The 11,703-nt window shown below is 49.2% G+C and overlaps 1 protein-coding gene across 1 annotated transcript; it reads left to right on the plus strand.

The window, feature by feature from the left end:
- The first annotated feature begins 10,582 nt into the window (after positions 1-10,582).
- Positions 10,583-11,419, plus strand: RAP2B (RAP2B, member of RAS oncogene family). The gene has a single exon (XM_079766776.1). The coding sequence runs from the start codon at positions 10,720-10,722 to the stop codon at positions 11,269-11,271; it is 552 nt and encodes a 183-aa protein (XP_079622902.1). The 5' UTR covers positions 10,583-10,719; the 3' UTR covers positions 11,272-11,419.
- The last annotated feature ends 284 nt before the right edge of the window (positions 11,420-11,703 follow it).

Here is an 11,703-nt window from a genome sequence, read left to right on the forward strand (position 1 = left end):
ACAATTATTTTGTTCATCCAGAGGAAATGCAGTGGTATTTGTGAACGCCATGTGTATCTTCCAGCCACCGAATATTAACTCCCGGGTCAGCCTATAGAAAATGTGTTATTCAAGATGGGAAATTTTACCACATATAAGATTGAATGAGAAACTAAATTTATCAGGCATGTAACATTCAGGAATTTCCATCCATACAATGAAAATACAACATTAAAGGTTGCTTATGCCTGCAATTCTATTCAAATCAAACACTGAAAACAGTTCAGAGAAAATTGCAGCCTGAAACCATGTCAGCGAAAGTATCTTTTTTTTTTTTTCTGATAAAGAATTTGCAGGCTTGAGAATAAGCTGTTTCCCAAATACTCTGGGAAGAGTGAGGTGCAGATTTTTGTTCAGCCTTCGGAAAAACTCATGGCAAGAGAGATGGAAGCCTGGGTGCAAAGTGACAAAGAAAGCAGACAGGTGTTAATGATGCAGAAGTCACTGCCCTGGCTTTGAATGGTGCTGACACATCAAAGGGCACTGTTTGCCACAAAGAGGATCATTTCTGGAAAGGGACAAAACCATGTGGGAGAGTGCAGCTGAAGCCTTTGATTCCCTAGTTAATTATGCGGACCGGCACCTACGTTCCGCTGCCCCTGAGGTCATGAACCTGAACATGCTTCATCCCACCTTCAGGACAAACAGGCAAACGACCCCAACCAGGCTGTCATCGGGGGCTTAAGTCAAGAAAGCAACAGCTTCAGCACATGAGATACACACATTCCCATCAAAACTATTAAATAAGACAAGAAACGTCTTCTATAAATAAGTACTTACATGTGTTTTATTCGACTTTCTGACCAGTAAGCTATAGAGTACTTCATGCCTCCTTTGGGCTGTAAGTTAAAATAGTCACAAAAAACTAGAACTGGTTTTCTATAGTCTAAATAATCCTATATAATAAAGATGTAATATGCAAATGGTCGTTATGCCGTGAAGCATAACGACTGACCACATAACGACTGGATCACAGATCAGCAGGAGGGTTGGGCAGCGAGCTATAAGCGGGAGGCGGAAAGCTACAGAAGGGGGCAGGGCAGCAAGCTATGAGGGGGGTGGGCAGGCAGAGGAAGCTACCGGAGGGCGGGGCAGCGGGTGGAGAGCTACTGGAGGGCGGCAGTGAGCTACTGGCACACGGATTTGTGCACAGGGCTACTAGTTCTATGATAAAAAGACAAAAAGACTGTAGACCAAAATGTTAACTTTTTGTTTGGGGGTAATTTGTTATATGTACTTTATTCTTTCTGTGTGTTTTTTTAAGTACATCCCAAATGTATTACTAATGAAAAGTATATACATATTTTTCTTATTGTGACAGGACAGTCTATACAACTGCAACATTTTCTAGACAAACATGCTCAAAATGACTCCGTTTCTGAGTTCAGGTAGCCAAGGCTTTATTGTAATTTAGCATGCAATAGACAAAGACACTCAAGAGATTACATAGGTAAGGCAGTTTCATTGAGTTCATTTAATTTCGCCTTAGTAATGGAATTTTTAATCACATAAGTCACAGGTTGGTATGTGTATTTTCACAAAAAGTATGGGCACATGAGAGATGTGGGGGTTCACTCTATAATTATTTATTTGTAAATATTGAGAAAAAGCCTTTAGAACTTTTAACAGAATCTGACCAACATAAAGGAAATTAGCAATATCTTTCTTCATTGAAAAAAAAAAAAGGAAGAAAGAAAGAAAAGCTGAATTGGCATCTTCAGAAGTTCATGCAACCCAAATTTAGACGCTTAGCGACTTCATGCTGCGTGCTGCACAGTCACTGTTGGAAACAGGTTCATTTCTACTCTGATTCCCAAACCCACACCTGCCCTTCTTTCTTTGAGCAGGTGCCTCACCATGTTTATTTACAGAGAGAAGCTTATTTGTAGCTTGACCTCTCTCAACTTTTCACCATCTCAGCTCCAGTTTTCAGGTCTCACGGCTCTTCTTTCCTGTTTAACAGGAAAGATGCTTCCTCAGCCTTCCCACCAGAGTCCGCAGACTCCTGCTCGCCCTCACTCTCCTCAGACACTTCTATTCAGCGGACATCCTATTGCTGGCATTTCAATCTCTCCATATTTACTGAGGCTGTCTTTTCCAGTGAAAAGCAAGCCAAAAGGTAACCATAAAATTAAAAGAAAGAAACCTTAAAAATGCTAGAAGAAAACACCAGTTATATAAAATATCCTGTAGTGTAAGACGTCTTTCAAACTGAGCCTGAAATCCACAAAGGAAACCCATCAAGGAAAAGATCAATAAATTCAAAATAGAAATATTGTTAAAGTCTTAATGAAAACAGAAAGCATAAACAAATAAAAGACTAATAACTGATTAAATTATTTGCAATGCAAATGGTTAACGGAGGATAATACCCTTATATATTACACAATATAACCATGATACATAATCAATAATTACAAATCAATGAGAAAATGATGAGAGGTCCAATAAAAAACATTGCTGATACCTTAACTGTTGAGAACAAACTTTCCATGTGTAAAAATAGCAATCTGAAGGTTTCATAAAATACAGAATTACAGACATATCTCTTGAAATATATTCACTATATTTGAGGGGCATTTCACTATAAATTAAGGTTAAGAGAGAGAGATAGAAACACCGTAATGAGAGAGAATCATTGATATTTCTATATCTCTCTCTTCCTTCTCTGAAATCAATAAAAAATATTTAAAAAAAAAGAGATATGGCTGTAGCTAATGACAGATTAGTTAATCTATATACACAAAAGAGTAATATGCAAATTGACCAAATGGTGGAATGACCAGAACGACTGCTCGACCAGTCACTATGAGGTGCAATGACCACCTCTCAGTTCCTCCCCACAGCCAGCAGGCTCCGATTGCCTGATGGTGAATGGGGAACTGAGGGTGGGTGGTGGCAGGGGGTGGGGCCAGCTGCTGGAAGCCGGGGAAGATGGCCCCGATAACAGGACAGGCCTAGGGACTGTACCTGCGCACATATTTCGTGTGCTGGGCCTATAGTTTTGATTATAAGAACACTTGGCCTCCAACAACATTCTTTTCTCAATACCTGGTTTAGATATGGGCAACCTATGGGACTGTGGGCCAAATGCAGCCCACCACTTATTCTGTAAAGAAAGTGTTACTGAAACACTGTCATGCCCATTTATATACATACTAGAGGCCCGGTACACAAAATTTGTGCATGGGGGGGGGGCCCTCAGCCCAGCCTGCACCCTCTCCAATCCAGGACCCCTTGGGGGATGTCCACCTGCCAGTTTAGGCCCAATCCCGGCAGTCGGACATCCCTCTCACAATCCTGGACCGCTGGCTCCTAATTGCTCACCTGCCTGCCTGACTGGTCACCCCTAACTGCCCCCCCACCCTGCCAGACTGATCACCCCTAACTACACCCCCCCCCCCCGCCAGCCTGATCACCCCTAACTGCCCCCCGCTGCCGTCCAGGTCACCCCCAACTGCCCCCTCCCTGCCGGCCTGGTCACTCCTAACTGCCCCCCCCCCCACCGGCCTGGTCACCTCTTACTGCACCCCTGCTGACCTGGTTGCCCCCAACTGCCCTCCCTGCCAGCCTGGTCACCCCATGCAGCCTGCTGTTGAGTCATTTGCTCATCCCTCACTTACCCCCTGCCGGCCTGGTCGCCTCACACAGCCTGCTTGTTCAATCGTTTGGTCGTCCCTCACTAATCCCCCTGCCAGCCTGGTTGTAGGCAGCCATCTTGTGAGGGCGTGAGGGTCAATTTGCATATTACTTCTTTATTATATAGGATGGCCTAAGGCCGCCTTCATGCTGCAAGGGCAGAACTGAGTAAGTTGCAAATGAGATGGTGGGGTCTGCCAAATCTGAAATATTTATTGTCTGGCCCTTCACAGAAAACGTTTGCCAACCACTTGGTTAGAATATGTAGCTTATATGAGACACAGAGCTATATGATGTTTCCCAGGATCACTCCCTTTTAATTCCATAAAATTATATTCTACAAGGCAATAAGGGTGTGTGTGTGTTTTTTTAAGAACATAAGTTCCTTAACTGAAAAGGTTTAGTTTGTATACTTTAGATTTAGTAATATGTAGACATTATAAGAATTGAATAATAGAACAACAAAAAAAAACCTTGAGAAGAGTTGCAAACTTCCATGACAGAATTGAATATAGCAATCACAAAATTATTTAACTAGACTAATTTCTGCCATTTTGTTATCTTCCTAAACCACCACCACAGATCCTCCCTCTAGCTCCAGATTGTTAGCTTGTGTAATTGCCAGTGAAATAGAACCCTCTTAGGCAGAGTCCTTAAACCAAATCCTACTGCTGAAAATTCACAAAGGCAACTTCCTTCCCCCCAGTTTAGACTCTGTCTCCATCAAAACCACCAAGTCTGAAAGACTTATAGGAGCCACAGCTGCAGAAGGGGTGACAGGCCTCCACGGTGCCCCTGGGGAAGTGGTGGGTGGCTGTCCCTGCAGGGGCAAAGGGGGATCCTTTACGCCAGTGAGAAAAAAGCCAGTGAGAGGAAAATTCTTTCAATGGAGCTAGGAAACTTCTCCCATTCTTGCTATCTTTGATTTTCTGGAACAGAGGTTCTCAGGAGACAATTCTTAAAACAGATTAAGATTTAAAACTGAGCTTTCACCTAGGAAAAACAGGATCAATAAAATCTAAAATTTCCCTGGAGTGAGAATACGTTCATCATATAAAAGTGGTGCTATAAGCGAGTTGAGTTCTTTTCTCCACAGGTAGGGTCTCAGGTGAATCTTAGACCTAACAGAGAAGAGATCATTTACCTTAGAGGAAAGAGATTTCTTATTAAAAAGTTTTGTAAAAGAATGAAAACATGACAAACCATTAGTAAGAATTTATGACAGAACTCAAACCCACGGAGTAGTTCTGTGATATTTGCCTAGGTGTGTATATAACCCTTTCTTAAGATGAGTGGTTTTCATTATCAAAAATAACACCGTACACGAATTTTTATGTTGAGATCATTGTTCAATACTAATCTGATAAGCAACAACCTTGAGACAATAGTGATTTTGATTCTCCTATTTCTTTGTGTTGGCCTATCAAAAAGTTTATAAAAAGTTTTGAATGAATTTAACCGGATATTTAATTTAAAATTTAAGTTTCTGCTACCTTTTCCTTTGAAAAATAATTAAAATAGGAAAAAGGAGCCAATCAGAGTACAAGTGACAAAGGCAGACTCTGAAATTAGAAAATCTAGACACAACTTTGTGTCTCTTTAGTTACCATGCTAAGGTTTTTGGACATTTTTAAGATATAAAGATACACAATCCCACTACAGGCAGCACAAGTCACTGTTCTTACAAGCCGGCTGCCCAGAGTGTAATATCAGAGTATGAAATGATAATTGTTTTGTTGGCTTATAAAGTAATGTTTGGGGAATTTCTGGAGATTACTTTTAAAAGACCACAAATTAAAATAAAATAAATAAAATAAAATATCCTACGCCTGCTAGTAGCCTGGGTTATAACATGTTCAGGTATTTAACAAATAGTATTGAGAACTCTGCAAGGCACCATCTTACACTCACACTCCCCTTTAAAAGCATAATGCACAATCACTATCAACTTAACCTTGTTGTTTTCAAAAATTAGTATTTGTTCCAAATTATTTGTTTACCTATAGGTGGCACCAGCTAAAATTACAAAAATAATAAACTCTGGTTACTTTGTATACATGAAGTGGACAAGTGGTACTTATTTTCTTGAAGACTTCAAAGATTTATGTTCTAACTAACATGCTAATTCATTGAAGGCCCAACCCAAATGTCATAAAACCTCAGCAGTCTCACGGTGTGAGCAAAAGCCAGGGACACAACCCCCCTTGACGTAACAGTCAGTACCAAAGGTTAAGCAGCCCTTACTTGGTAGCTTTTACTTTCAATGTTTTCATATTGTCAGCAGATGTTAAATCTTCAGAGAAAGGGTTTATCTATTGGACACTTTGGTATCTTTCCCCAAGATAGCACCAATTTAGTGATTCCACTGAAATAAAGGTAGACGTTGGTCACCCAGAATCTTTAGAACTCAGGGAGACTGAAACATTAGGATGTCTTTTTCTAAGTTTCCAGGAAATGTTATATTTCAGCAAAACTTAATAAAATCTTTTACTACAAATAGTTTGGAAAAGAAAGAAAATGCCATTCATATATCCAATAAATATTTATTGAGGGCTTCCTGCATAGGCACTGCATTATATGTTGTGAGGCAAAGAGGTGGCTCCAAAGATAAGCCTGATAAAGGACCCTGCCCTCAAGGAATCCATGTGATACTGAGTGACAAGACACAGACTTGTAAATAATTATGGTACAGGGTATATAATAACCTCTAAGTGAGGTAAATAAAGACTCCTAACAGATTTCATAAGAGGAAGTGAGCAACCTTAAAAATGTCTGCATCAGCAATTTTATGACTTCGTTTTTGAATCACAAAGCCTCGGGGCAAATCTTCCTGAGGGAGACCACCTGAATGTAATAAAATGAGCTACTGAGAAGTCCCTCATTCAAACTGTGGCATCTTTCTGGTTCCGGAGAGGCCACCAAGATTCAATATCACCCAGAGTCCCCAGGATGGTCTCTTGCCCCCCCCTGAGTCTGGGTCATTGTCATGCATTTATGAGGTGCTGCGCTTTAAAAACATGTTTCCACCCTGTATCTGTTAATTATTACTCCGGAGGACAGGCTGGCATCAGGAAAAGGGCAGCCAGGACACCAGGGTTCTAATTCTGCCCAGCCCTCTCTGATGTAAAATGAGGGGGTTGGCCGCCAGATTCTCTCCAAGGTTCCTTGGATGGCGAGGAGGGCAGGGCACATTTTATCATCACCATTTTATAGCCAGGGAACCTAAGGTCAGGAGAGCCGGAGGGGCCTGCCCAAGGTCTCAGATAATAACTGCTCTCCAACACTGGAGATTAGCCACCAGGCTTATACGGACAAAGCATTTTCTACAGTGTGGTACTCAGAACCACACCTCACATTTGTGTGCAAGAAGACAAACAGAGGCCTACTTAGCATTCGTCTAGGTATTTGTTTTACATCAAGATAACAAAATGATAAAATATGACCCTCCCACCTTGACAAATACCTCTTCCCAAGGACCTGCATGGCCAGGTGTGAACTATGAATTCTTGGACTCTCCCAAGGGCCAGGCTGCAAGGTCACAGGGAAGGAAGAGCTGACTCCAACTGACCCCTCTTCCTGCCCTAAGGAGGGGCCCAAACTTCCAGGAAGGGCTCAGAGGTCCAAGCCCTGTGCACACTCCAACCAAGACCATTTCTGGGCACAGGGTGGGTTCAGAGGCCCCCCGCAGATCCTGAGAGAGGCTCTGGTACTACTTAGGTAGGGGATTTCAGAATCCTGACCACCTGGAGCAGGGGTGGGGACACGGAAGGCCCTCGACATCATTTGGCCTGGCCCTGCCAAGGCATTAGGTGTGAGTTAATTAAATGTTTGACCATATATAGCAGGCTAATTTTTAAGGTGATAATTCTGTATGGCCCACACACGGCCCTTGGCAGAAAAAAGGTTTCGCACCCCTGAGTCCTGGAGAATGAATGGTCTAGAGCAGTGGTCGGCAAACTCGTTAGTCAACAGAGCCAAATATCAACAGTACGACGATTGAAATTTCTTTTGAGAGCCAAATTTTTTAAACTTAAACTATATAGGTAGGTACATTGTTATTAACTTAATTAGGGTACTCCTAAGCCGGCCTTTGCTAAAAACTCAAGGGGCCAAAGAGCCTCATGTGGCTCGCGAGCCGAAGTTTGCCGACCCCTGGTCTAGAGGCGAGGTCAGGCTCTTTGAGCCGTGGGAAGGAGCCCTGCCAGAGGAGAGCAGGCCGTGGCAGGGGGCAGAGGTCCCTCTTGCTTGGGTTCAAGAGTCAGTTTGATTCCAAGACCTCAAGATTCAGCCTAAGAGTAAAATCCGGGAGCTTTCTTGAGTAAAGGCAGTATGGACCATTGGTTACAAGCAGCCAAACACCTGCGACCCTGGCGTGGCTCCTCACCCGCCCTGTGAAATCTCAAGCAAGTTACTGAACCTCTTAGGGCTTCCGTTTCCTCATCGTAAAGCAGATCCTTGTTAGGAGGAGTAAGTAAGATAGGGCGTGTAGAGAGGCTTGGCAGACATTCAACGCTGGATAAATGTTGTGAGGTTCCCTCCAGCTGCATTAGCTGAACTTGCCTCCGAACGGTTTACCTGGAGGATTATATAAACATAACGATATCCAAGCACTCTCTGATCACCAAGATGCAACCCCTCTCTCCACTGAAGCGCGCGGCCAGGCGCGGGGCCGGGCACCATCCACCCCCATCCAAGGCGTCGCCTGCCGCCCAGGTCCCGCAGGTCCCGCAGGTCCCTTGGCCAAGGACTTGGGGCTGCAGACACGCACGGTACGAGCTACAGCCAGGGGTTCGGAGAAGGTTAACTCGCAACTGTGGCGGTGAGTCACGGCGGGGCTCAGGAACTGAAACCGTGTTCGCACGCAGCACACCGCTCGGCTCATCCCTGATGATGCGCGCAGTTAAGCCGGTGCAAGTGGCCTGGGATTTAAAAGAAAAAAAAAAAAAAGGCAGGACCCGGCGCCAGTGTGGACGCAGCTCGGTCCCCTCCCATCCCACGCTCCTGGGAGCTCACGCTGACTCCCCTAAGCCTTCTGACAGGTCCTGACATCTCCTTCGCCAGGAAAGGGGGAGACCCAGGGGCAAGTCCAGGCAGAGTTCCCTTGCACCTCCCGGGAGAGGGAGCCGAGCCAGGTCTGGCGACTGCCCGCCCCCAGCGAAGGAAGACGTCTTCCAAGGGCAAGCCTGGGCAGCCCCCCACTCCTCCGTGTGGAAAGAATCCACAGCCCCCCCCTCCCCCCCTTTCCACATCCTAGCCGCCCTCCTCCTTCTGCAAAGGAACTTGGAAAGTTTGCTGATGCTTGTGGACCGAGAACTGCAACCAGCCCTTTCTGCTCCCTTTAAAGGACAGTCGTGACGGGGCACCCGAGAAGTCACACTCTCTGGAAAACACCAACAAAGGGCTATATTTAGCCCTGAGCTCTCCGCCTAAATTCCTCTTTTTTTTTTTTTTTTTTGCACTCTTCGCTGCAAAACGACTAGCTGGGGGAAGTGGGAGGGAGGGAGGGGGCGGAGGAGCAGCAGAGAAAGAACAGCTGGGCCTCCGCCTCCGGACTCCAGCTCCACACAAAACCAATCGCGGGCGGAGGTTACTTTTTAGCCAATGAAGCGGCCCCAAACTGACAAAACCTTGGCGGTAGCCAATGGGAGAGCGCTCGAGGTGTGAGATTGGCGCCCGGGACCAATGGGCCGGGAGCCTGGGAGCGGTAATGTGAGCTGGAGTGTGGGTGTGCGGGGCGAAAGCTTCCTGCTTCGGAGCCCGAAAACCTGCTCTGCCCACGGAGCATGCCCTGACTAGCTGCGGGGCGCCGCCGCCGCTGCTGGACCGGGTGGCAACATAGTCTCCGGGTTTTGGCGCCAGCCCAGTGGGAAGGGGGGGGGGGACCCTCCAAGGGCTACCGGGGAGAGAGCTTTGGTCACCAGTGGTCACTAGAAGCTGCCCCTTCCCTGGTCGGAACAGTAATTCAGGCCCAGTGTCCTCATCGTCTTTGTCCCGGAGATGCAGTCCGGGGCGAGTCTGCCAGAAAAGGGGAACGCTTTCAAAAGAGCTGCGCCGCGGGTGGTGGAGGATGCTCCACCCGCCGCTCCTGCAACCAAATGCCCTTTGGGTCTCCGGCCCCGAGAGGCAAGGCGCTGGGAATCGGGAGTGGGGTCCTCGGACTTTTGATTGCGGGGCGTCGGCGGGAGCAGAGCCTGCTCCGTGCCGGGTGCCCGCCGTGCCCACACGCTTCTTGCAGAGCCGCCGCCGCGTGCGCGAACCCCAGAGCCGTGAGAGACGGCCTCCTTCGTCCCACCTGAGCTTCCCCAGCCCCCCTTCCAACACCTCCGCAGCCCGACACCGTTCCCGGCGGGCTCCCACACACTCGCTCCTCTCCGGAATCCGCTCCTCCAGACTCAAATCTCGAGCCCCGCCCCCGGCCCCGCCCCCGCCCGGCCCCCCGGAAAACCAGGAGCCGCGGATCCAGCAGGCGCGGCGGCGGCGGCGGCGGCACACTGGGCATGCTCGCCGGTGCGGGGAGGGCCCGGGTGCGCGCGGCGAGTAGGAAGCCCTCGCCCCGCGGAGGCTGCGGGAGAGAGCGCGATGGGCCGCGGCGGAGGGCGCACGCTCTGCGGGGACTCATGCCACGCGCGTCCCGGCTCGGCGCGCAATTAGCAGCCGCCTCCGCAGCCCGCCGCCGCCGCCACCGCGTCCCCGCCCTCCCGGACCGCCGCGGCGAGAAACTGCAGCCGTCGCCTCGCGCAGGCTGCCGGCATTGTCCTCCCCGTCCGCCGCCCAGGTTGCCCGCCGCTGCCACCCCCGCGGGCTGCTGCGGGGCCCCGGACCCGAGCCCCGGGGACGCGCTGCCGCCGGCTGGCCCGGCGCCCGGCCCCGCGTGGTGATTTCTGCGTCCTGCGCTCCCCAGCCAACCCGCTCCTCGTGTTTTTTTTTTTTTCCCCTGCGGAGCGGAGGTCGGGGAGACGTCCAGCCGCCCAGCCTAGCCCCATCCCCGGCGCGCAGCCCCGACGGGGCCTCGGCGGGCGCGGCGAGAGCGCCGACGGAGCCATGCGAGAGTACAAAGTGGTGGTGCTGGGCTCGGGCGGCGTGGGCAAGTCCGCGCTCACCGTGCAGTTCGTGACCGGCTCCTTCATCGAGAAGTACGACCCCACCATCGAGGACTTCTACCGCAAGGAGATCGAGGTGGACTCGTCGCCGTCGGTGCTGGAGATCCTGGACACGGCGGGCACGGAGCAGTTCGCGTCCATGCGGGACCTGTACATCAAGAACGGCCAGGGCTTCATCCTCGTCTACAGCCTCGTCAACCAGCAGAGCTTCCAGGACATCAAGCCCATGCGGGACCAGATCATCCGCGTGAAGCGGTACGAGCGCGTGCCCATGATCCTGGTGGGGAATAAGGTGGACCTGGAGGGCGAGCGCGAGGTCTCCTACGGCGAAGGCAAGGCCCTGGCCGAGGAGTGGAGCTGCCCCTTCATGGAGACGTCGGCCAAAAACAAAGCCTCGGTGGACGAGCTGTTCGCCGAGATCGTGCGGCAGATGAACTACGCGGCGCAGCCCAACGGCGACGAGGGCTGCTGCTCGGCCTGCGTGATCCTCTGAGGCGCCCGCGGCCGCCGCGCCGGCCGTGCTTTGCGCACAGAAAAAAGAAAAAAGCCAGACGCGCCCGACTCTCTCAATGGGATTCCTCTTCTTGCTTTGAGATGGGAGACGACTTTGCATGGGCCGGGGTGTCCCGGGATCCCGGCGGGCCCCTGCGGCCCACGTCCCCCCCTTGCCTCCTCCCCGCGTCCGGAGGGGTGACCCAGGTCCTGACCATCTGAGACCCGGTGGAAATGTGGTTCTTTGCATCATGTACGTGTCTCATTGATTTTGGTTGACGCATTATTTCCCCCCCCCCCCCCCCTTTTAAGTAACCGTTAAGGGTGCTGTGTTGGCGGCTTGACACCAGCGAGCGAAAGTTTCAGCCTGGAAAAAAAAAAAAAACCACACAAAAAAAAAACGGGGTGGGGGAGGAAGAGGACAGGGAGAAGG

This window comes from Cnephaeus nilssonii, assembly GCF_951640355.1.
Source record: "Cnephaeus nilssonii genome assembly, chromosome: 3".
In the NCBI taxonomy this organism is placed as follows: Eukaryota; Metazoa; Chordata; class Mammalia; order Chiroptera; family Vespertilionidae; genus Cnephaeus; species Cnephaeus nilssonii.